We start from the raw sequence: 22,422 nt of genomic DNA on the forward strand, positions 1-22,422 counted from the left end.
CACAGTAAATAACCAACAATGGCTGACCTGTTGATTCTTACCAGTATTACATGAGCTTTAAGAGTTCTGAAAATTAAGCAAACTCGTCTCCCTATAAGTCAGACTGAAGGACCCCAATTTGGGGGAAACTCTTTGAATATAAAAATTATCTATATTTTAATATTTTTTTCTGTATCCTGATAGCAATTCCTTTAAGCAAATGAAATTTTGTCCCTTCTATAAGCATTACAAGCAACAGAGAACTATTTCCCTTAGAGGCTTCTGCCATCTCCTTGGATCATCTTTAAATAAAAGAAAATCAGAAACCACCTATGGTCTAAAGGCTACACTCTAGACCAGTGGTTCTCAACCTTCCTAATGCTGAGATCCTTTAATGTACTTCCTCATGTTGTGGTGACTCTCAACCATAAAATTATTCTGTTGTTACTTCATAACTATAATTTTGCTAGTCATGAATCATAATACAAATATCTGATATGCGGAATATCTGATATATGACCCCCTAAGAAAGTGTAGTTTAGTATCCCCAAAGAGTCGGGACCCATGGGTTGAGAACCATTGTCCTAGGTGCCTTAGAGGGTTCTGCCAGATATTGGGGTCCAAGACTACACAAGCACATACTTATCTGGCTGAAGTTGGACACGGAGAGCCAGTTCTTGCCGTACTGTTCAGTGATGTTTGCTTCTCCTGTCTCTGAATTCAGTGAGTCACTTTGATAGCAGGTATTGACTGTTATCACCTGGAGAGACAGTCATATGTAAGAACGCTATGACATTAAGCTGACAAAATTTTACATTATGTTGATAGAAGCACACAGTGGAAGGCAGTGATTAGCCCTGGCTACAATTTGAATTACTCAGAACACTTACAAACCCCATCACTCAGGTTAGCAGGATACACACATCTGTGTGCATCCTCTTTGCGGTCATGGTGAAGAACCAGAATGTGGTGTGGAACCTGAATAAACATCAGAATCACTTAGGGCTCAGGAATGGTCACTGGCCTGTACCCTCCGGGTTTCTAGTCAGAAGGTCTAGCTAGGGGAGAGATTAGACTTGGATATCTAATGCGTTCCCAGGGGAACTCATGCTGCTGATTAGAAACCATGTTCCAAAATCTGCTTATATAGAGAAGGGAAAGGGTTTCAACTCAAAGTACTTGCATTGGAATTCTGCCCCATCAGAACCTGTGTGGACTTAGAAAATAGTTTACTATTTTCATCCTTCACTGTCTCCAACACTGAAGCGATGCGTGGCTGGTATATCAAACACCTTACCCAGGAAGAGACGACAGACAAGACGGTAAATTTCAAAGCAATACATGAATGAAATTTTGAATACTTGTACTCAGGTAAAACCTAACTGAACTCAGACCATTTGAAATATTCTAAAAATAAATCTCCTTAAGTTCATATCCCACGGTATTCCAACAGGTCATGGCATCTTCTGAGATAGTAGCTTTCCTTCTCAAGCTAACCCTCTCTTAACTGATTCTATATAATTGTCTCCATCTTGTCTCTTTGCTTCTGCTCCCTTTTAATTTAATTGGTAGTGGGGTGTTTACACATGAGTACTGTATTTACATCATTTCCAACCTCCTTGCAAGCCTACAACTCCCCTCAAACTCATGACTTCTTTAAATATATATGTGTGTGTGTGTGTGTGTGTATGTATACATACAACATGCTGAGTCCATTCAGTGTTGCTCATATATGTATCTGTTACAGAATGACCAGTTGGATTGATTACTTATTGAAGACTTGTCCCTGAAAAAGACTGATTATTCTTTTCCTAGTAAACATTAATTGCCTGTTCCTCTTCATCTCAGGGTAGGGTCTTACTATAACACAAAATAGGACTAACAACACAGATAGCAATAATAACAATAATAAAATTGTATAAATCAACCTTTCAGTAATAAATGTAAATATCTGTAGCTTCAACTCCCCATTCACCTAAGATTAGCGGAATGGATTAAGAAGCAAAATTCATCTGTCTGTTTTCTACAAGGAACTCAGTTTACCTTCAAAACAGGTAACATCTTAAAGTCGAAAGATGAAAAGAAGTATTCTAAGCAAATGAGATCAAAAAGAAAACATCTGTCACTATCCTAGTATCTAACAAAATCAAAACCAAACTAAAACTAATCAGAACAGAAATTCTAGTCAAGTGAACAATTAACCAAGATAATATTTTGATCTTAAACATATATGCCCCAAACTCTGATGAGCTCAATTTCATAAAAGCATTATACTGGATATGAAAATGCAAATAAACTCCAGTTTAATAACAGGATAATTTCCGTACTCTACTTTATCTAGTAGATAAGTTATCTGGACAAAAAAAACAAAATAAATAAAATAAGGGAAGAAACATCATAATTAAATGATAATTGTGCATCAAATGGACTTAGTAGATATTTAAAGAAGATTCAACCCAAAGACTAAAAAATAAATATTCTACTCAACAGCCCATGGAATCATCTCTAAAATAGACCACATAATGAAATACAAAACAAATCTTTGAGGTTTTTCTGGGTGGTTTTTGTTGTTGTTGTTGTTGTTTTACTTTGTTGTTTTGTTTTTTTGTTGTTGTTTTGGTTTGGTTTTTGGTTTGTTTTGTTTCAAGACAGGGTTTCTCTGTGTAACAGTCCTTGTTGTCCTGGAACTCTCTTTGTAGACCTGGCTGGCCTCCGACTCATTGAGTTCCACTTGACTCTGCCTCCCAAGTGCTAGGATTAAAGATGTGCACCACCACTGACCCAATCTGAGATACAAAACAAATCTTAACAAATTCATAAAACTGAAATAATTCCATTTATTCTTTTTGAACACAATGAAATAAAGCTTAAAACCAACACCCAATGAATCCCCAGTAATTACACAAACTCACGATGATTAAACAACACATTACTGAAAGATGAATGGGTCCAAGATGAAATGAGAAAGAAATTAGGAGATTCCTGGTACTAAATGAAAATGAAAACAAAACACACATACAACAAAAGTCTCTGTGACACAGTAGAAGCTGTCTAAACATGAAAAGTTATAGCTCCAAAGCACTCACATCGAAAAAATTTAAACACAGAAACACATGGCTTAATGATACAACTTAAGAATTTGGAAAAACAAGAACAAACCAAACACAGTAGATGGGAAGAGAAAATTAAAATCAGAGCAAAAATTAATGAAAAAGAAACAAAGAAAACAATACAAAAAAATCAATGAATCTAAGAGCTAGCTCTTTGAGAAAGTATTTAAGATTGACAGACCCTTTGCCCAACTCACAAAAAGAAAGAGAAGACCCAAGTTAATCAAAACAAAGATGATCAGGAAAATATTACAACAGACACCAAAAACATTAAGACTATTGTAAAAGAATGCTTTAAAAACTTGTACTTCATTAAGTAGAAAATGGAAAAATCAACAAATTTCTAGACTCATGCAAACCACTTATGTTAAACCATTAATAAATGATCAGGAACTTAAACAGACCCATAACAAATAAGTAGTTAAAAGTCTTCAACTGCTTCTTATTACTGTAACAAAGAGAACTGAGTATTTTTAAGTATCAGTTTATTCAGGAAAAAAATATGTGTAAATGAAAAAGAAAATTAAACATCATATGCAGACCATAAAAGTGAATTCTTGCAAAATTAGATGGAGTCATTCTGACAGTGTGTTTAAAAGACTCCCTGGACTAATATGAAAACAACACCAGAGTTTGTAGGACTTGACTACATATGCTTGAATGCCTGTATTCAAAAATAAAAGGCAAAATATTTACATGTATGAAATTGTCAGTGAATAAATTAAAATATTCTTTCTAAATACTGGAAATTCCCAAATTATTAACTAAACTTTTTAACATAAACTAGAAAGAGGAAATCAAGTCAAACTCAAAGTAAACTGAACAAAGGAAATAGAACTGAATTCAGGGAAAAATCATAAAATTGAGTTGGTTTTTCCAAAAGAAAAAATTAATTAAACAGATAAAATCCTACAGCCACACTGGTCATGAAACAGAGAAAGAAAATTAAATTTTCAAATGTTCATAATGCAAGAGATGGAATCACTATAGGTGTAACCAGAAAATATTAAAACAAGGCAGGTACACCATACACACCTGTTATCACAGCTCCTGGGATACCTTGGTGAGAGGAATATGAGTTGCAGGCTAGCCAGAACTACATAGTGATACCCTGTCTCAGAGACAGAGCTGGAGAGAGGGGTTACAGGAGGAAGGGCTATTTTAGATAACACTAGGCCAACTAATAAGATACACAGACTTTTGGCCCAACTAACCAAAAGAAAGAAAGAGATGACCCAAGTTACCAGGAGCAGAGATGAACAGGAAACATTAAACTGATGTGGAATGTCCTTCTGTATATGTGTTGCTTTTATTGATTAATGAATAAAGCTGCTTTAGCCTATGGCATGAAAGAATATAACCAGGCTGGAAAAGATATACAGAGAGAGTAGGCAGAGTCAGGAAGATGCCATGTAGCTGCCAAAGGAAGCAGACACCATGGGGTTGCAGTTGCCCAAGAAGCAAGAGGTAACAAACCACAAGCGTCATGGTAAAATATAAAATCTTAGAAATTGGTTAATTTAAAATGTAAGAGCTAGCTAGGAATATGCCTAAGCTATTGGCCAAACAGTGTTGTAATTAAAATAATTTTTTGTGATTATTTGGGTCTGGGTGGCTGGGAAACAAACAAGCAGTCTCTGCTTACAAAATGGCACCCACAGTCTGGGGCATAAATCTACATAAGACCTAAAATGCTTAAGAAAAAAGAGGCTTCTAGACCCACAAACTGGAGCCAAATGCAGCTTCTTGGTAGCCACATTTTTTTTTTCAGATAGACTCTACCTGCAGGCCACAAGCAGAGGCATGGTTCCTTTAAGAACAGCTTCCTGGTTTGAACTGACAGCAATGAACTGCTCTGGCTCTTCTGGAAGGTCCTTCTACAGAGCATTTAGGGTTTGTGAGCAGAGGGCTATAAGTTGATTAATGGTAACATAGATCAGCTGTGTCCCTGGAGCTGGGGCAGTGAGCATGGCTTGTAGAACTGGTGGTAAATGTACTTCCACCATATTGAAAGGCTAAAAGAGGTGAAGCCAGAATCCAGAGCTGCTGCAACCAAGCTGCTTACTATTTTAAAAATGCTTCTGGTCCGAAAATGATTATAGGTATGCAATAAAGACAGATTTTGACAGAAATAAACCTCTGAATAGATTGTAGTGTGTTTGGAAAAAATGTACATAGGCTTGGTAGAGAGAAGAAAAAGAGTATAGATGGTTTTAAAAACTAAAAGTCTGAATAGAAAGTAAAAGTAACATAAAAGAATACAGACAGTTATAGATTAAAGGAGTAAAGGGAGTGAAAAAGAAATAAGCCATGTAAAGATGAAAAATACATAGAGTATGGATTATGCATATTATCGTGTTTTCTTTGAATTTTTTGACTATGAATAGCAAAGTACAGAGAGACATTTCATTGTATGAGCTGCTAAGCTAAACCAACATGTATATTTTAAAGGTATCTTGACTTCAGAATTTGAGTCTAAGAATATGTTACTTCAGAAAAGAGGTTCTCTTTTTGTTTCCACAGAGGATGGGAACCTATGGATTTCTTTCAGGCTAATGTGATTGATGGAACAAGATCCCCTGAAAGGTCTCCATGAACCCTAAAAATACTTCACCCAATAAACAACCGGAAGCAGTTTGGAGAAAACTATGGCCAAATTTTCAAAATGATTATTTAAAAATGTTTGTTTTCATTTAAAGAGGGACATAATTTAGAGATGAATACTTTGCATTGGTATGAATCTTGGTTTATTGATACAAATTTAGGGTCAGTTTTGTTATATGTATATTTCTACTCTTATTTACAATATTATATTTGTGCAACTCATTTTAAAATGTAATATATAATTAAAAATTACAGATTAATAGTCATTTGTAATTGTCAAACTTGTAGCCATGTCAGTTAGGTTTTCTAGATATATATAGATATATTTCAGTTAGATAGATGGTCTTTAATACTTCAAAGACCTATAGAATATGGCATTTAAAATGTTTTAAGAACTTCAACATTTCTCAATAGTTAGACATGTCTGCTTCTGGCAACACCAGTTACTTCAGAGAAGTAGATGGGAGTCGAAGAAACTTGTTATGAAATTTGTATTCAATGTGACAAGGCTAGCCATTTGATCAAGAAACTGTTCTTGCCTCGACTGCTTGATGGTATGCTGTATGAACTGGATATGCAGGACCCACAAAAAAAAAATGACTGCTAAACTTTCCAAAAGATGGATGGTTTTTCAGGGTTCCTGCTTCACAGAGAAAACTGCCAGACATTCTGCAGGACACAGAAGATAGTGACTGAAAACTGTCAATATAGGCAAAACAGTTTTTCAAATTTCCTAATTCATGGAAAAGTCTGCAAAATACTATGGGCTTGTAAGTTGAAGATGGATGCCTACATATTACAGAAGAACTTGACTGTCAAGACAGCAAGATGCCTCTGTCATTTCTAGAACTTTGGAAGTTCCTTACAATGTACTTCTTGTTTACTTAGATAATAGTATATCCTTCTGGAGTCTTTGATGGAGTTAAGACAAATAGCTATAGTTGCAGTTTTCCTTAGTTTTGATAAAAGATAAATTAGATATGAAACTTTAGACTCACAAAGAAATATTGTAACTGTAATTCTTGCTTGATAACTGTTATGTTATATGTAATTTTACTATGTTAAAACTAAAACCTTTCATTTTAATTAGACAGAAAAGGTGTGATGATACAGGATGTCCTTCTGTCTATGTGTTACTCTTATTGGTTAATGAATAAAGCTGCTTTGGCCTATGACAGGGAAGAATATAATCAGGCTGGAAGAGATATATAGAAAGAGTAGGCAGAGTCAGGGAGATGGCATGCAGCTGCCAAAAAAGGCAGACACCATTGAGTTTCCCAAGAAGCAAGAGGTAACAAACCACAAGCCTTGTGGTAAAATATAAAATAATAGAAATGTGTTAACTTAAGATGTAAGAGCTAGCTAGGAATATACCTAAGATATTGGCCAAACAGTGTTGTAATTAATAAGGGTTTTTTTGTGATTATTTCGGTCTGGCTGACTGGGAAATGAACAAGCAGTCTCCACTTACATTAAACAAAATAGATAGTCTTTAAATTCAGAAACAGTCAAAGATCATTTAACAATCTGATAATCTAAAGAGCCCTATGACTATTACAGATGCTTAATATTTAGTTAAAAACTTTACCAAAAAGATGGGTTTATTGGATAATTCAACTGAGTATGTAATGTTGAAAGGTTATCAACTTTTTACAAACTCACAAAGAAAACTGAAGACATATACCCAATGTAGCCAATTATTCTGGGATAACCCTGTTACCCAAACCAAAGTTATGACAATAAAGGAACTGAAGACAATGCCCCAGGAACACAGGTGCAAAAAAACTAGCAAAATTAATATCATTTGTAAGAGTACATAAGTGGACAAGTGGCGTTTATCCCAGTAATGCAGGTTTAATGCTCAAAATGTTAACTCTGACATTTTAAAATCAATTAACAAGGTAAAGAAGAAAACCATCTAAATTGGTGCACAACAATATGGACAAATATCCTATTTAATGACGAAAGACAAAGTACTTTCTACCAAGAGCAATAAAAGAAAAACAAAGACGCTGTGTTCGGCCTCCATTATAGTTCAAAGAAAACATGGAAAGATGCCTGCTTTCATGGCTTCTATTTAACACGGTACTCAGTGTTCCAGCCAGTGTAATCAGGCAGAAAAAGTATAAAATAGATCCAGATTGAAAATGAATAATTAAAAATCCATCATCAATACCATCACTTACATAAAATATTATCAAAAACTTTCAGAAGCAAAAGTGAATTTGGCAAAATTGTGAAATATAAGACCAAGGCTTCACACACACATACATACACACAAAGAGAGAAAGAGAAAAAGAAGAGGATTTACTATTTTAAAGTAACTACAATCACAACAAATTTTAAAACTTTGATATGTATTTTCAATGTTAGATACACATGTAACCAGAGATATTCAAGACATGAGTGATGAAAACTACAAAGAATTACTGAGGTCAAAATGATCTAAAGCTAGACATACATCACTTCCAATGAATCGGACACCTAGTTGTGGATAAGATGTCAGTTTCCCACAACTGGCATGCAGATTCAGAGCAATTCTGTTCCAAATCCCAGAAGGCTTCTGTGCAAAAACTGAAATCTGAAACTAAATTTATATATAAATGCAAAGAACATAAAATAGCCAAATCATTTCTTGAAAAACGAAGGATTTCTTTTATGCATGATTTCACAACTTATAAAGTTTCGGTAGTCGAGATGGATTTAGTATTGGCATGGAGATAGACAGAAATAGAGCCACACATACTGTGGGTCTGTATAGGCAATTAGCTTTTGACAAATGTTAAGGTAATTCAATAGAAAAAGGTCACAATTTTACCAAAAAAAATGATAGAATTTTTTGATATTTACACAGGAGAGAAAATTCAATCCTTTCCTATCCCCATATACAAAAAGTACCTTAAAATGGGTCCTAGAGCTAATGTAGAGACGAAAAGTGTAGAAATCGTAGAAAACAAGAGACAACATCTTAGTGATAGCTTGGGTTCTGGGGGAAGAGCAACCTTTAGCTACAGAAGGAAAAAGTCAAATATTTGATAGAAATTTTTAAAAACAAATCTGTGCACCTCTGACAACAGTCATGACAGCAAAGGGGCAAGATGCCTGTGGGAAAGGGGGTTCACAAAAAACATCCAACAAAAGACTAGAACACACAGTGAGAGTTTACGTCACAGTAAGCAAACAAATCAATTACTGCATTCTATGAAGGATCCAGACAGATGAGTCCAGATGAACACATGGAAGGTCTCCTAAGAACTTGAGTCAATACTCACTAACCTCACAGCGACACTCACTACAGAGCCACCAATGTGCCTGGATCAAGATTGAGCCTCATGCACAGAGATGCAGAAGCAGAACAGCTGATAGACTCACAAACCATAGATGGTCCCCCAAAGTCATGGGGTGACATCATCAACAATGTCACAGGATGCTGGCATTTAATGTGAATTAAACAATATTCACAGAAGGACTTTTACACGAGTGCTCCCTCAGGCTCTCTTGGACTAACCCAAATCAGAAACAATCTAAACGGCTTTCAGCTTGTGAGCAGATAAGCAAGTCAAGATAGATGCCTTTACTCCTCCTGATACAATGTTATCGTGTGTCCACAACAGGAGCCAAAGGGAGATGCCACTGACTCAGTTATTCAAACCCTAAAGTAAAAGGCAGGAATACTTACTGGCACCTGGAGTCCCTGAGTCATCGTCTTCTTCTTCTTCTTTGACAGGCTTCTGTTCTTGCTTAGGAGTTTTGCTTTGATCCATGTTGAGCCTGTCTCTGAGGCTCTTGCGTGGCCTGGCAGGGAAAGAGTGTGCATGTGAATGCTGGAGGCTGTGTAGAGAGACAATTCTGTTTTAAAGAGAGGACTGGGGTACTGAGAAGAATGATACTACCCTTAACAACCACGGGCATTTGCAGAAGAGCAGCAATGCTAATGACCACACTTTTAAAAATGTTTCCTCCTCACCAGCCATAAATCACCCCTCACCCCTCATGATTCGGGAATCAAGGAGGAAACAAGAAAGGTGGCTAGAAAGACTGTGATAGACAGAGATGATGGATAACTGAGGAGGCGGTGCTTCTGGACAAAGCAGGGCTACCTCACATAGGAACTCCCATGGCCTGGGACAACGGGTACAAGACTTGTCAGAGTTCATGCAAGACAAAAATGCCAGTAAGAAGGGGAGGTAGACCCTAAGTTCCACCCCTAATCAAGGACCTACTGCAAGTGATAGATGCCAAGAGATGAGGGAAGAATCCCTTTTCTCCAATGTAGTTAGAATCCCTTTTCTCCAATGTAGTGAATTCAATCGAACCCCAGGCAGGGCAAGCCCCAGGGAGTAACACAAACAACTCCATGGTTCTACTGTGTTTTGTTCTGTTTCACGCTTGCTTTTAATTTGGGTTTTTATTATTGTTTCTGTTTGTTTGGAGAGAGAGAGAGAGAGAGAGAGAGAGAGAGAGAGAGAGAGAGAGAGAGAGAGAACATAAAGTTGTGGGGGAAGGAGGGAAGGTTGGGGAGGAGCTAGTAGAGAAAAGAGAATACATCCAAAATATGTGGCATGAAAAGTTTTAAAAATAAAAAATAAGAGATCTTCTGAGTGAGAAAATAAAAATAAATTGAAAGCATTTGCTCCTTACTGTTGTTCTTCCAGATCTTCCTCAGTTTCTCCTCCTTGTGGAATCTAAAGCTATGGCTCCTGATGAGAGGTCTGTCTCTACAGAGAGGACTGATGCAAAAAGACCTTCTTGGCTTGGCCCATGGTCCTGCCACCACTGAGCGCTCACTACTCTGGGACGATCTTCTTGAATTATCCAGTCCCAACCTGCCTCCTCTCTGGAGAGGGCATTCTTCACTGCTGCAAGTAGATGGCAAGCTAGTTTTCCACTTTTTTTTGAAACTGAACACATCGGTTTCATCACTTTCGGAAAAGGCCCAGTTCACGTATCCACCCTCGGCTTGCATGCTGATAGCTCGGGAAGGAAGCGAGGTCACTGTCAAGGGAGCAGGTAGGCCACTAAGTGTGAGTGGATCTTCTTCGGCCTTGTCATGTTCATCTGACATCTGTGTGGCTGCCTCATGTGGCTCCTTGTGTTCTGCTACCAATGCCTGGTGGGAGGCAGCAGAGGTCTGCACAGGCAAATGGATAGTGATATCATGTTGGCATACATGTTCCAGTGCCAGGTCATCTATGTTGGCTTTTTCAGATGATCTGAAAAGAGGTGGGGGCCTTTCAAAAGAGAAAGGAACTTGTTTGCCAGAAGACGGAACCAGGAGAAACTGACCATACTTAGAGTGTGCTTGTCTGACCTGGGACACCCTGGGAGCAACTGGGTCCATTTCTTGTTCCTCCTGGTCTTCTCTTACACATGAGGCCTCTCCCTTACCATGTGTAATCTCTAGCAAGGCTCCCGTCTGCACTCTTGGGGGAAGCTGGCTTCTGGCAAGACTCCGCAGCAAAGACGGGGGCATGCTGTAGCACTGAAATTTCTTCTTCCCACAGCTTCCCGTGCTGCTGAGAACATTTGTGCAGATGACATTGGTCCAGCTGTGGGGACGCTTTCTACAAGTGGAATGCTTTCTGTTGGCCTCATCTTCCTGCAAGGTGTCAACAGCAGAAAGGACCTTCAGGGTGTCAACGGTCAGGGCAGAGAGGTCCTGGAGGTGGCCCACCTGGCTGTCCAAGGATAGTAGCGAGTCCTTTATAAAAGATACTTTTTCATTCATCTCTTTCAGTTGGAAGAACATCTCTGAAACCCTAACGGTGAGGACAGGAAGAAAGCCAATAACCACATTAATCTGTTGGACTTGGTTTTGCTTTCCGTTCGATTTGCTTCTGCCCATAAGTGACAACCAAATCGTACCTGCTTCCCAAATTTAGCCTGCCTCCTATGTCCTTCTCTCTCTCTAACACAACACGTGTTCTAATCCCAGGTGATGTTACTTCCTTCTCCTCCCACTTCAACTCCAGGGAGGAATGCTGTAAATCTAAATTCCCAGCCCTGATATCTTCCTACTGTCTCAAGACCAACTCTCCAGCTGCCTGCAGGTTACCACTGCAGGTATCTGATGGGTCAGCCCATTATTATTCTCTAATGTAGTCATCCTATTGCATGACAAACACTGGAGGATTTTCTTCTGGACAATCCTGGTGAGAGGAAGCTCTAAGAGAAAATCAAAACGATGGAGACAGAAAATACCTTCAACCCTATAGTTCAAATATACATCTCACACTCCAAATAAAATCCATTTTAGGACATCTATGGTCAGAAAAGAATAAGGCAGAATTTTTAATTATTTTGAATACATGAACCAAAAATTATGATATATAGCTATTGATTTATGTAAAAACAACATGGCACATTCTATAGTAGACTCATTTAAGAACAAACCACAAATAAATGGGATTGGGATAACAATTCCATTCACAGAGAGGGAAGAAAAAAATAAAATCTTGCTTGCTAAATGTTTATCTATATATATCACTGTAAATATCTCCAGTAGGAATGTTATGGTTCCTTCAAAAAACAATGTTGACATCTCAACACAAGACCCTTATTTTGTTCTTTACACAAGTAGTCAAGTTAAAAATATTTCATTTACTAACCCCTACTTGAAGACAAGCAACATAAATATGGGGAAAAAAAAGTCTTTCTCAGTCCATACATTGTAATTTGTATGTGTGTTTTCAGTGGCTGACCGTTCAGTCTTGTGTGGTCTTTGCTAGGGAAGACTATTACTCCTGCTCGCAGTCATCAGTGGTTGCCTAGGGTTTAGGCCTCCTGAGCTTTTGCCTTTCCATATTATCATATCTATTAAAGAAAAGAGGCCCCAAATTTGAAAAAGAGGATGGGGGCAAGGTATATGGAAGTAGTTGGAGTAGTGTTCAACAGGAACCAATAGTCTCCTATCCAGGGCAGAAAGCAGACAGTACCACCTGCTTGGTTCTGATTGTTTGGATACTTGGAGCCAAAATGGAAATCAGTCAGGCCCAGTTAAACATAAAGTTTTGCCTGTTGGTTTTGTGTACGTGGATGATTCTGTGATTTCTGGTGTGTCTGTTGGTTTTGTTGCAAACATGGGAGCCAAGACAGAAATGGGGGTCAGGCTCAGTGAAATGCATGAATGATGGTTGACCCCACATGTTTTGTTTCTGACTGGTCTCCTTTGAGTGTGTGGGCTTTCTGTGTTCTCTATTTATTGGTTTTGTTTTTTTTTTTTTTTTTTTTTTTTGGTTTTTCGAGACAGGGTTTCTCTGTGGTTTTGGAGCCTGTCCTGGAACTAGCTCTTGTAGACCAGGCTGGTCTCGAACTCACAGAGATCCGCCTGCCTCTGCCTCCCAAGTGCTGGGATTAAAGGCGTGCACCACCACCGCCCGGCTTATTTATTGGTTTTGTTTCTGCTGTCTCTGCCACTATTGTTGGCCACCAGCTGCCACTAACACACTTGCCATGGCTGCTTTGACACACAGGCTTCAGAATGTCGTATCTCTGAGCTTTTTGGTCACTGGATTCTATTTAGCAGGAATCCAAATGTCTTTTGAGTGCGAATAATATTAAAGCTATTTTATGCTGTTTTGCTTTCTTGAAAAGCTGGCTCTGGGGTTGGGTGTGGGTTTTCTCTTCTCTAGAGCCAAGCTTACTTATTTCAAAGTCTTTTCTCTGTCCTATCGCAGGAGAGCAACAACAGATGTCCAAGATATTTTGAATTAGAATGGATTTGTGAATGATAATTCCCATCCAGAAAACAAAGTCATAAAAACAAAGTTTAGAAAGATAGGACTTAAAAACAATGTTTGTTTAATAGGGTAGTAAAGCTGTATTCATATAAGAATACTTATGTACTTATATACAGGGCAGCTTTAATAGGCACTTATATACAACAATGAACCTCAAGCTGACAGTCAAACTTTGTAATGTAAGAATCACCTAAGTGATATATGTTTTAAAGATATGAAGGGGTCATGGAGAACAGCTGAGCTTGGCTGTTTGTGGCAGAGGCTGGAGTCCCTAAAGAGAGCCCAGGAGAGGGACCTCAGCAGTTTTGGAAATGCCAGTGCTATGTGATGGCCACCAGGAACAACAGCCACAAAGAAAGGAGCCAGCTAGGACCTAGAAGACAGGTTTTGTGTGCTACTGAGGGTGGAGCTGGAAAGGTGACCCGAGCCTCTTATAGGAGAGGGTGAGCACAGAATTGCTCGCATTGCCGAACTTTGATTTTGCCTTGTCTACTCTGTGGTTGTGCCCTGCTTTTTCCCTCTTGTTCTAAAATAGGGTACTCAAGGGTTTATTTTTAATATTGTAGGAACACGCAGATGAGAGATTTTAAACTTTTTAAAAGGAAATTTTGAAGTGTTGCCAAAATTTTTTTAATTAAAAAACTGGATATTTTCTTTAAATATTTAAATTTATAAGGTTATGGTACATTTTAAGCTTATAAGATATATTACATTGCCATGTAATCTTTGAAAAATAAGTAAAAACAATCAGACAGACAGACATAGAAAGAGACAGACAGATAGAAAAATGAGTTAGGGTCACAACTATGAGCACCAAACACTAAACACTAGAAACTGGGATATTCCTATCTTAAGATGCAGTGAGACAATGACCTAATCAGTCTTGCAAAGAGTCTATAGAAAGTCTCTCCTTATCCGAGTCTATTCAAGCGAACAGACTCTAACTTGAGAATGTATGTCTAGCTTCTTTGTCTTGCTAACTTTGTTAAGCATTAGCTATTTTGAAAGACTGGGTCATACAAGAAACTGATCTTCTGTAATGGTACACTATTTAATCACCAGGAAATAATGTTGCCAGTCTCCCTATGGATTATACTTAAGACTTAAAGTTTTATTCTAATACTAAAAGGGCTTTAACTCAAAAATTGTTTTTCTTTTAAGGCTAAGCTTAACAGGGATAAAAATGTAAATCCTAATCTTATAAAAGCCACTAACTTATTGTAAACTGTTAAAGATGTTTAAGACATGCAAGTTAATAGTCATATTATGAATTATCATATTTTTTAATTTGTTGAGAACTCTACTTGCAATTATGCTAAGTACCAATGTAATTAATTACAGGAATAAGGTTTATTTAGCCTCCTATATGTTTTCAAACTTAAGCCTAGTAACAACAAAAAATAAATTTTATTTAAAATCAGGTATACATTTTGTTGTCGTTTGTTTTATTTTTCAAGACAGGGTTTCTCTGTGTATTTCTGGCTGTCCTGAAATTCATTTTGTAGACCAGGCTGGCCTTGAACTCACAGAGTTTGACCTACCCCTGTTCTCCTGAATGCTAGGATTAAAGGTGTGTGCCACCACACTCAGTGAAATCAAGTGTACTTAATTTATGGCACTCAAAACTTTTCAGAAATCTGATGAATATGGCATGTAAAATGTTTAATGAAAAAATGCTTCCTATGATAGACAAAAATGCCAGATCCTAGAAGCAACCCTAAGGTCTCCAAAGAAAACAAAAAACAAATTGTGCATAGACCTGGATTGTGGTGCCACTATCAACCGGGAACAACTTCTTCATGCCTCGCCAGGTGCCAGGACCTGCACAAACTGCGGACACTGTTGGATTGATTGTCTTCCTCTATCTAAGTCAAGGTAGACCAATTTTTCCAAGTTCTTCATGCATAGTATAATCTCTCAGACCGTCTAAGTCTGGCAGGCAAAGACCAATGCTGTCTTGTGCAGCCGCTGAAGATGCAATGCTGTCCCATGTAACAGCCAAAGATGACAACTTCTGCCCCCAATGAAGACATACAGACCACAGGAGCCTCACAGGTAGCAGCTAAGTCTCTGTCATTTTAATCATTACAAAGGCCCTTGGTTTGTATTTTCTGCTATAATTTATCCCTCTCAGATCTCTAATGGTATTAATGTCTAACTGTAGCATTGTCAGTTTGGCAGCAGTGGGAAACCAGCTCCTTCCTCAAGGCTGCAGCTACCTTGTTCGTTCATTTCATGTGTAAAGACCAAGCTTTGATTTTTCTAGCACTGCTAGATCTCCTTCTGAAAAAGGCAGACAGATTTGCCTTGTTAACAGGCTTCATTTTAAAAGATAAACATGTTTCAGATGTAACTCTTTACCATTCCTTTATTTTAAAAAAAAAGGAAAAACTTGTTTTGCAATGACTGCTGTCAGTAACTAACTTCTTGTGCCTCATGGTAAATGATTAGATGGAAATAAAAAGATTTGAAGCTTAAGTAAGTTGTGAGGGTCTAAAAAAAAGTGTTTTAAGATGTGTAAATGCAAGTTATAAAAGTCTAAGGAAGTTATTTAAGGTATGTGAAAAACAAGAACTCTTTGATATTTCTTTCTCCCTCTATGTTATTGTTATTCTAAGGTTTCAAAGGTTCAGAGTGTTTTTTGTGTTTGTTTTTGTTTTGTGTTTGTTTGTTTGGGTTTTTTTTTTTTTTGAGACAGGGTTTCTCTGTGTAATAGCCCTAGATGTCTGGAACTAGCTCTTATAGACCAGGCTGGCCTCAAAGTCACAGAGATCTGCCTGCCTCTGACTCCCATGTGCTGGGACTAAAGGCATGTACCACCACTGCCCGGCCAAGGTTCAGAGTTTTAACATTGATCAATGAAGTTATGACAAGATGGTAAAGTACTGACTATATCATAATCACAAGCTTAAAAATTTAATTTCCTTTGGTTGTCTTCTTAGTATAGACTTAAAGGCCCTTCTCATTGGACTGAAAACATCTCTGTCCAATTTATATATCTAGCCCTCTGGAAAGAGAAAAGAATGTTCATGCTTTTTAACCCAAAACCATAGCTTTTGCTATGACTCAAAGGTTTGAGCCTACTGCAGGTGTTTTACAGACATTTGGTAGTTGCTTTTTCTGATTTCAATACAGATTATAAACAATGATAATGATAATATATCTAAAACTTTCACCTCTTTTGTAAACAAAAAAGTCATATAAGCTTCAAGAAGTTAAGGAATCCTGACTCGAATCTATATCTCAGAAAGTCTTAGGACTCCTCCCCTCCCTCGACAACCAGGACCATGGTCCTTCTGTTCCTACTAATTACTGCTGGCCCTTGCATCATTAATGCCAACACGTAAATTCCTATCTGGGTGCCATTAAGCTGATGATTATTAGATTCTAATAGGAACCGGTTACCTACCACAGAGTTAAGGATTTGACTCAGGAAACAACTCAAGGGGTGAATGTCATAGTTACAGTTATGTTTTAAGTTTAAACTACTATGCCTAAGAGATCTATAAAACAGAAATGCCCCTAACCTGTAAGCCCCACTAGTCCAAGGACACATAACTTCCTGGAATGCTAGGGGCTGGTGTTCATGTAAGGTGGAAAGCCAAGTGTTTTCACTTCTGTAAACAAACTTGTTTGCCCCAGCTGCACCGGATGTGCTTGATCACGTGTAGGCAGGTTGTACATAGGCAGGAATGTATGCTTGGACATACACTCCTATGTCAGGATGTATGCTTGCCCTGATTGGATGAAGGTGGGATGTATGTAGCCTTGAGGGTTTTGCCTGTATAAGTACCTGACTAATGTAATTAGGTACCGTACTCTGGGAATCAGCACAGCAGTATGAACCTTGCCAATGTCCGTTGTCCTGGCCAGTATTTAATTACTTCAAATTTGGATCAAAATTTGTGGTAGTGTTCTTATTCCCACCAGGTGGAATTCATTCTCTCTCTCTCTCTCTCTCTCTCTCTCTCTCTCTCTCTCTCTCTCTCTCTCTCTCTCTCTCTCTTTCTCTGTGTGTGTGTGTGCATGTGTGTGTGTGTATGCGTGTGTGTATGTGTCTGTCTGTCTCTGTGTGTCTGTCTGTCTGTCTGTCTCTCTCTCTGCGTCTCTCTCTCTCTCTCTCTAACTTCTACTTATGGATAAAGATATACGCTCTCAGCTACTGCTCCAGCACCATGCTTGCCTGCTTGCTGCCATGCTGTCTGCCATAACAGTCATGGATCCATCTTCTGAAACTGTAAGCACACAGTAAGTCCTTTTCTTCTGTGTGTTGCTTTGATCATGGTGTCTTATCATAAGAATACCAAAGACAGAAGTAACTAAGATAGAAGTTAATACCAGGAAGTGGGATGTTACTTTGACGGGCCAGACCATGTTGATTTTTGGACTTTGCACTAGAAGGACAGTTGAAAGCTGTAAGCAGGGCTTAACAGATCATCCTAGTAGGAGCATGGAAGACTGTAGGGCTAAGAGAAGTGTGAACTATGGGGGTCCAGCTCAAGAAGTTTCAGAGGTAACAAATCAGCAACTTAGCTTTGGCAAAAAATAATAATAATAATAATAATAATAATAATAATAATAATAATCTAGCTAAATTGAAGAGTTTTGTGTTAATTTATTTGGCAGATGTATCAAAACACAAGACAACCTACTATTTACTCTTTTGTGTGGTTATTAATAAGCTACTCTTATGCAGATCTACAGTGAAAAGGGGCAAGTGGGGCAAAAAATATATATACAAAAGGCATAGTTTGAGGAGAAAAAGAGCACCAGGAAATTTAGTGTTGGAGTCAAGGGTTGTTCTGAGAGATGACAGGTTTGATGAAAAAAGGGACTGGTGTCCTCAAGTAAAAACCCCACCAAGCTAAGCTTCCAACGTGTAGGAAGGAAATTATCAACAAATCAAAGCTTTTGAAAATATAATTCAAGGAGGGAGAGATTTCATCCCAAGCAGGCAACAGAAGTTGGCAGTGTGTGACTTTAACGTCATGAGGAAAACATGAATGAAGGAACTGTCAGTTCTTCTTCTACAGCTAAGAAAAGCTGCTGGGGCCAGGATGTGCAGGGGGTTCCCTGGATGGAGGCCCAGAGTGGTCATTGCTTGAAACTCTGAAAGTAAAGCCTGGATTGTGTTGTAGACTCCATGACACTGGAGAAGCCAGAGCTGTGGGCCATCTGTAACTCCAGTTCCAGGGATCGGGCACTCTCTCTTCTGGCCTCTGCAGGCACACTATACATGCACATAAAAGCAAAATAAATAGTTTTGTAAAAGAATATTTCTGCAGCTGGGGAGCTGAATCTACAGTCAAAGAACACTGACTGCTCTTGCAGAAGACCCAGGTTCAGTACCCAGCACCCACATGATAGCTCATAACTGTCTGTAACTCCAGTTCCAGATGATCCAATGCCCGCTCTCCTGATCTCCTTGGACACCAGGCATGCATGAACTATACATAGTTACATGCAGACAAGGCATTTTTGCACATAAAATGAAAATCTTTGATAATGAGATCAAACAGAAAACCAATTAGGGAGGAAATCTACGCAGTGATTTCATAGCTGATATGGTCATCTGCAGTCTTGAGAAATAGCCCCATTCTTACTTCGGACTGGGAGAAGGAGGTTCACTCCTCAGAGAGAAGGGCACTCCGTTTTAGCAAGCACTTCCCCAAAACAGTGCTCAGTTTCCTGCCTCTAGCACAAGTCTAAAGCACAGGACTCAAGTGGCTTCCCATCCCTTCTTTCTGAGAGCATTGTAGATAGGAACTTCACAAATAAAGCGGGTGGTGTTTTTCATTTTCATTGTATTCTATAGGAGCAGAACCCCTTCTGGCTAATTTTGTATAAAATCCAACTTCTGTAACTCACCCGAGGCTTAAAACACGCTTGCTGACCTTCTGAAACCTAAAATGTTCGAACTGGCAAGGACCGTGTAGGAAAGAGCACAAAGTATATGTATATTTTCTTCCAAATATGCTTAATTGGACCGTCTCCATCCAGCGCCCTGTTTCATCTAATTCAAAAACAGTACGGTCTGAGCAGCGGTAATGGAGACTCATTAAGTTCCATTAGCTGCAGACACATCGCATGAATACAATAGGACCCAGCCACTATTCCCAGCAACAGGTGGCATGCTACAATAGGAGCCTGTTAGACAAATAACCTGGTCGCCTGAAATGGGCCCTCTCGCTTTTTACGGGAACTCATTTTCTAAAACACGGCGTCCTGTGAAGCATATTTTAATTATGTTCCTAGACCACTGGCTGCATTAACTCAATGTAGCGTTTCAGTCATTCTGACACATAAAACAAATTCTTGCTATTGCAGTTTCCTCTGAGCAAGGTCTGAGAGGAGGAAAGACGGGCCTGGTGACTGTTTTACCTGTGGGGCCATTAGCCAGCATTCTTAAAAATGAGATAATAAGAAACACTATTATAATCAGCCTGAAAGTCCCGTCATGGAGGGCTCGGTATGAGCAAAGCTATACACGAAGGTTCCGCTCACACTGCTTTCTTTCAGCACATCCCAGGAAAGAGGTTAGGTCACAGATTCGATGTCACGTGGCTGGGCATCAAGAAAGACATTCGGCATCTGACCCCATCACCGCAGCCAGCCAGCTCGCTCAGCAAATCGTCTGGGATCAAAGCATGTTTTTCTGGGGAAGCCGACATGAAGGATTAGCCCCTGGAGATGCTCCCAGATGTTGCTCCATAGAGCCTCAGCCAGGAGACAGGAATTTGCTGAAGTTCAAACTGCAAGTGGAATCAAGGTGCCCATCGTGCCCATGCCGAAGCTTTCACAAAGTGTAGAAAGCGTGACCCTTCCCAGGTCAGTGCTGAATATGCTCAAGGGGAAAGGACACCACGGACATCTTTCCCCACAGACCAGGGAGAAAGGAAATCGGCAAACCCTGCGATGACAGCACAAGCAGATGTCCCTACTCAATACCTAAGGGCCTTAGTGCTTGCCCTCTGTCCACACCCAAAGTCATTTCCTTCTAAAAGGTAGATGGTTAACACCCCCTTTGGAGGTAGCAAACATGCAATGGCCTCTAAGATCTCCTTATCTCTTAAAACCATTGCTCATTTACTTCCCTAGCACCCCTCATTTATGAGCTACCCCAAAACAGCCTCAACAAGGATGGCGATATAAAATCATTGCAATTCGGGATCATGCTAGTAAGAAAACATATGATCACTGGAAGAAATTCTATTAGAAACTCGGAACCAAGTCCAAAACCTGTTAGGAGTGTCCATATTTTTTTCAGGAGCCATACAATCACATAACATCTGTCCTCCCCACAAGTCTAAGAGAACTGAAGTGTCACAAAAGGGTCGGGGGACTGCACGTATTAGGACATCACCACTGAAGTTCTTGTTTCTAACTCCCTTGGGTTCTTAGGTTCTCAAGTTCAAGAAAGATGGTGCATGAGGGTTGGAGGACTGAAGGTCTTGGAACCATCACCACTGAGGTACCTGCTGTCATCTTTGGTACCCAAGTTCACAGCATTGCCTTGACTTCTGATTGCTACCCCCCCACCGTGAACACCTCTTGCGCCCCCTTGCGGCTTGCCTTTCCTGTCGTCTCCATAAGTCCCTCTTCTGCCTGGTTTACAGATGCCCTCACCACACCTCTCTGGCACGTGCTGCCTTCATTCTACTTCTCTGTCATTCTCTGCTGGAACTGGCAGCAGACTCCCATCCCCAGCCTCGTGGACATCTGTGGCTAACTGTGTCACGTGAATCCCATGGTCAAGAAATACCAGCCCTGTTGCTCTCCCACATGTTTGTACACTGTCTCCTAATGGTGCCGCTGTTTCCTGATAACTGTTGGGATCTGAGGCTCCATTCTGCCCTTAAGTTCCAACTAATCCCTAATATTCACTGCCCTGCCACAGCCTGTGGTACACACCCTCTCGCACCTGGCATCCCTGGTCCCCAACTGACCCCTCAAATTCACATTTGAATCTACCAGGCTCACAAGCCTTCCCATGCCACAGTGTGTGTAGACTCCTTCCTTAGCATAGGTAGAGTGAGGGGTCCTCCCCGACCTTGCCTGTATTCATAATCTCAGCAGGAGCCGCTCTGACCTCATTTTATCTCCCTCCGGGTCTTAAAGGGGAATTCATATTTATGACGATCAATGCTGATATCAATTTGACAGGATTTAGAATCACCTTGGAAACATATCCCTGAGTTTACCTTTGAGACTGTATCCAGAGAGTTCTAACTATAGATGACCTATTATGAACGTGGATAGCACCATCCCATGGGCAGAGGTCCCAGACCGAACTAAAAAGGAAAAACCAAACTGAACACCAGCATTCATCTCTCTCTCTCTCTCCTTCCTGACTGTGGATTCTGTGTGACTAGGTGTCTTGCTCCCCGGCTGCTATGTTTCCTCTTCTGTGATGTATTACACCCTCAAACTTGGAGCAGAAATAAGTCCTTCCTCTCTTGCTTCTTGTCAGGGATTTCATCACCGCAATGAGAAGTAACAAATACAGTATTTCAAAAAAAAATTTTTTACTCCTAATTTGTGATCTATTTTCCCAACTAAGTGGCTCTGTATCTTTCTACCCACCTATGCCTGGCTCATCCCTTTAACCCAGGCTGATCCACACAGCTCTAAGAGATTGGCCTATGTTCTTATCTATGTCACAAGTAAGAAAACTAGTGCTCAAAGCAGTTTGACACATTTCTCTAAGAACATAGAGTTACAGGAGCAGAAGCAGAGCTGTGTCCTGGCTCTGCCAGCTCCTAAGAGCCGACACATCACACAAAGCTCAAAGCCCAGCAGAAACACAGCTGTCCAGAGAGACTATGCAGAATTAGGAGAGAGAAGGTTCATGTGACTATGGTCTAAAGAGATTATTGAGGTGAATTATAACTTTATGGGTCCACAATCTTTATTTGATAGTCAACAACTTCTCAGCATTAAGTTTGATCTGAAGTTCAACCAGATGCATAAAGACATCTCTATGTAAACAT

At 39.4% G+C, this 22,422-nt stretch overlaps 1 protein-coding gene across 2 annotated transcripts in view; it reads right to left on the minus strand.

Moving 5' to 3' along the window:
• Trpm6 (transient receptor potential cation channel subfamily M member 6) overlaps positions 1 to 22,422 on the minus strand; it is a 156,734-nt gene that overhangs the window by 37,085 nt on the left and 97,227 nt on the right. For both annotated transcript variants that reach the window (XM_057777855.1, XM_057777854.1), the window contains exons 26-28: positions 10,335 to 11,452; positions 9,373 to 9,488; positions 622 to 739 (exon numbers count right to left, since the gene is read on the minus strand). In XM_057777855.1, the coding sequence (XP_057633838.1) occupies positions 622 to 739; positions 9,373 to 9,488; positions 10,335 to 11,452 (1,352 nt within the window). The remainder of the gene's footprint in view (positions 1 to 621; positions 740 to 9,372; positions 9,489 to 10,334; positions 11,453 to 22,422) is intronic.

The sequence above is a fragment of the Chionomys nivalis genome, chromosome 8 (assembly GCF_950005125.1).
Source record: "Chionomys nivalis chromosome 8, mChiNiv1.1, whole genome shotgun sequence".
NCBI lineage: Eukaryota > Metazoa > Chordata > Mammalia > Rodentia > Cricetidae > Chionomys > Chionomys nivalis.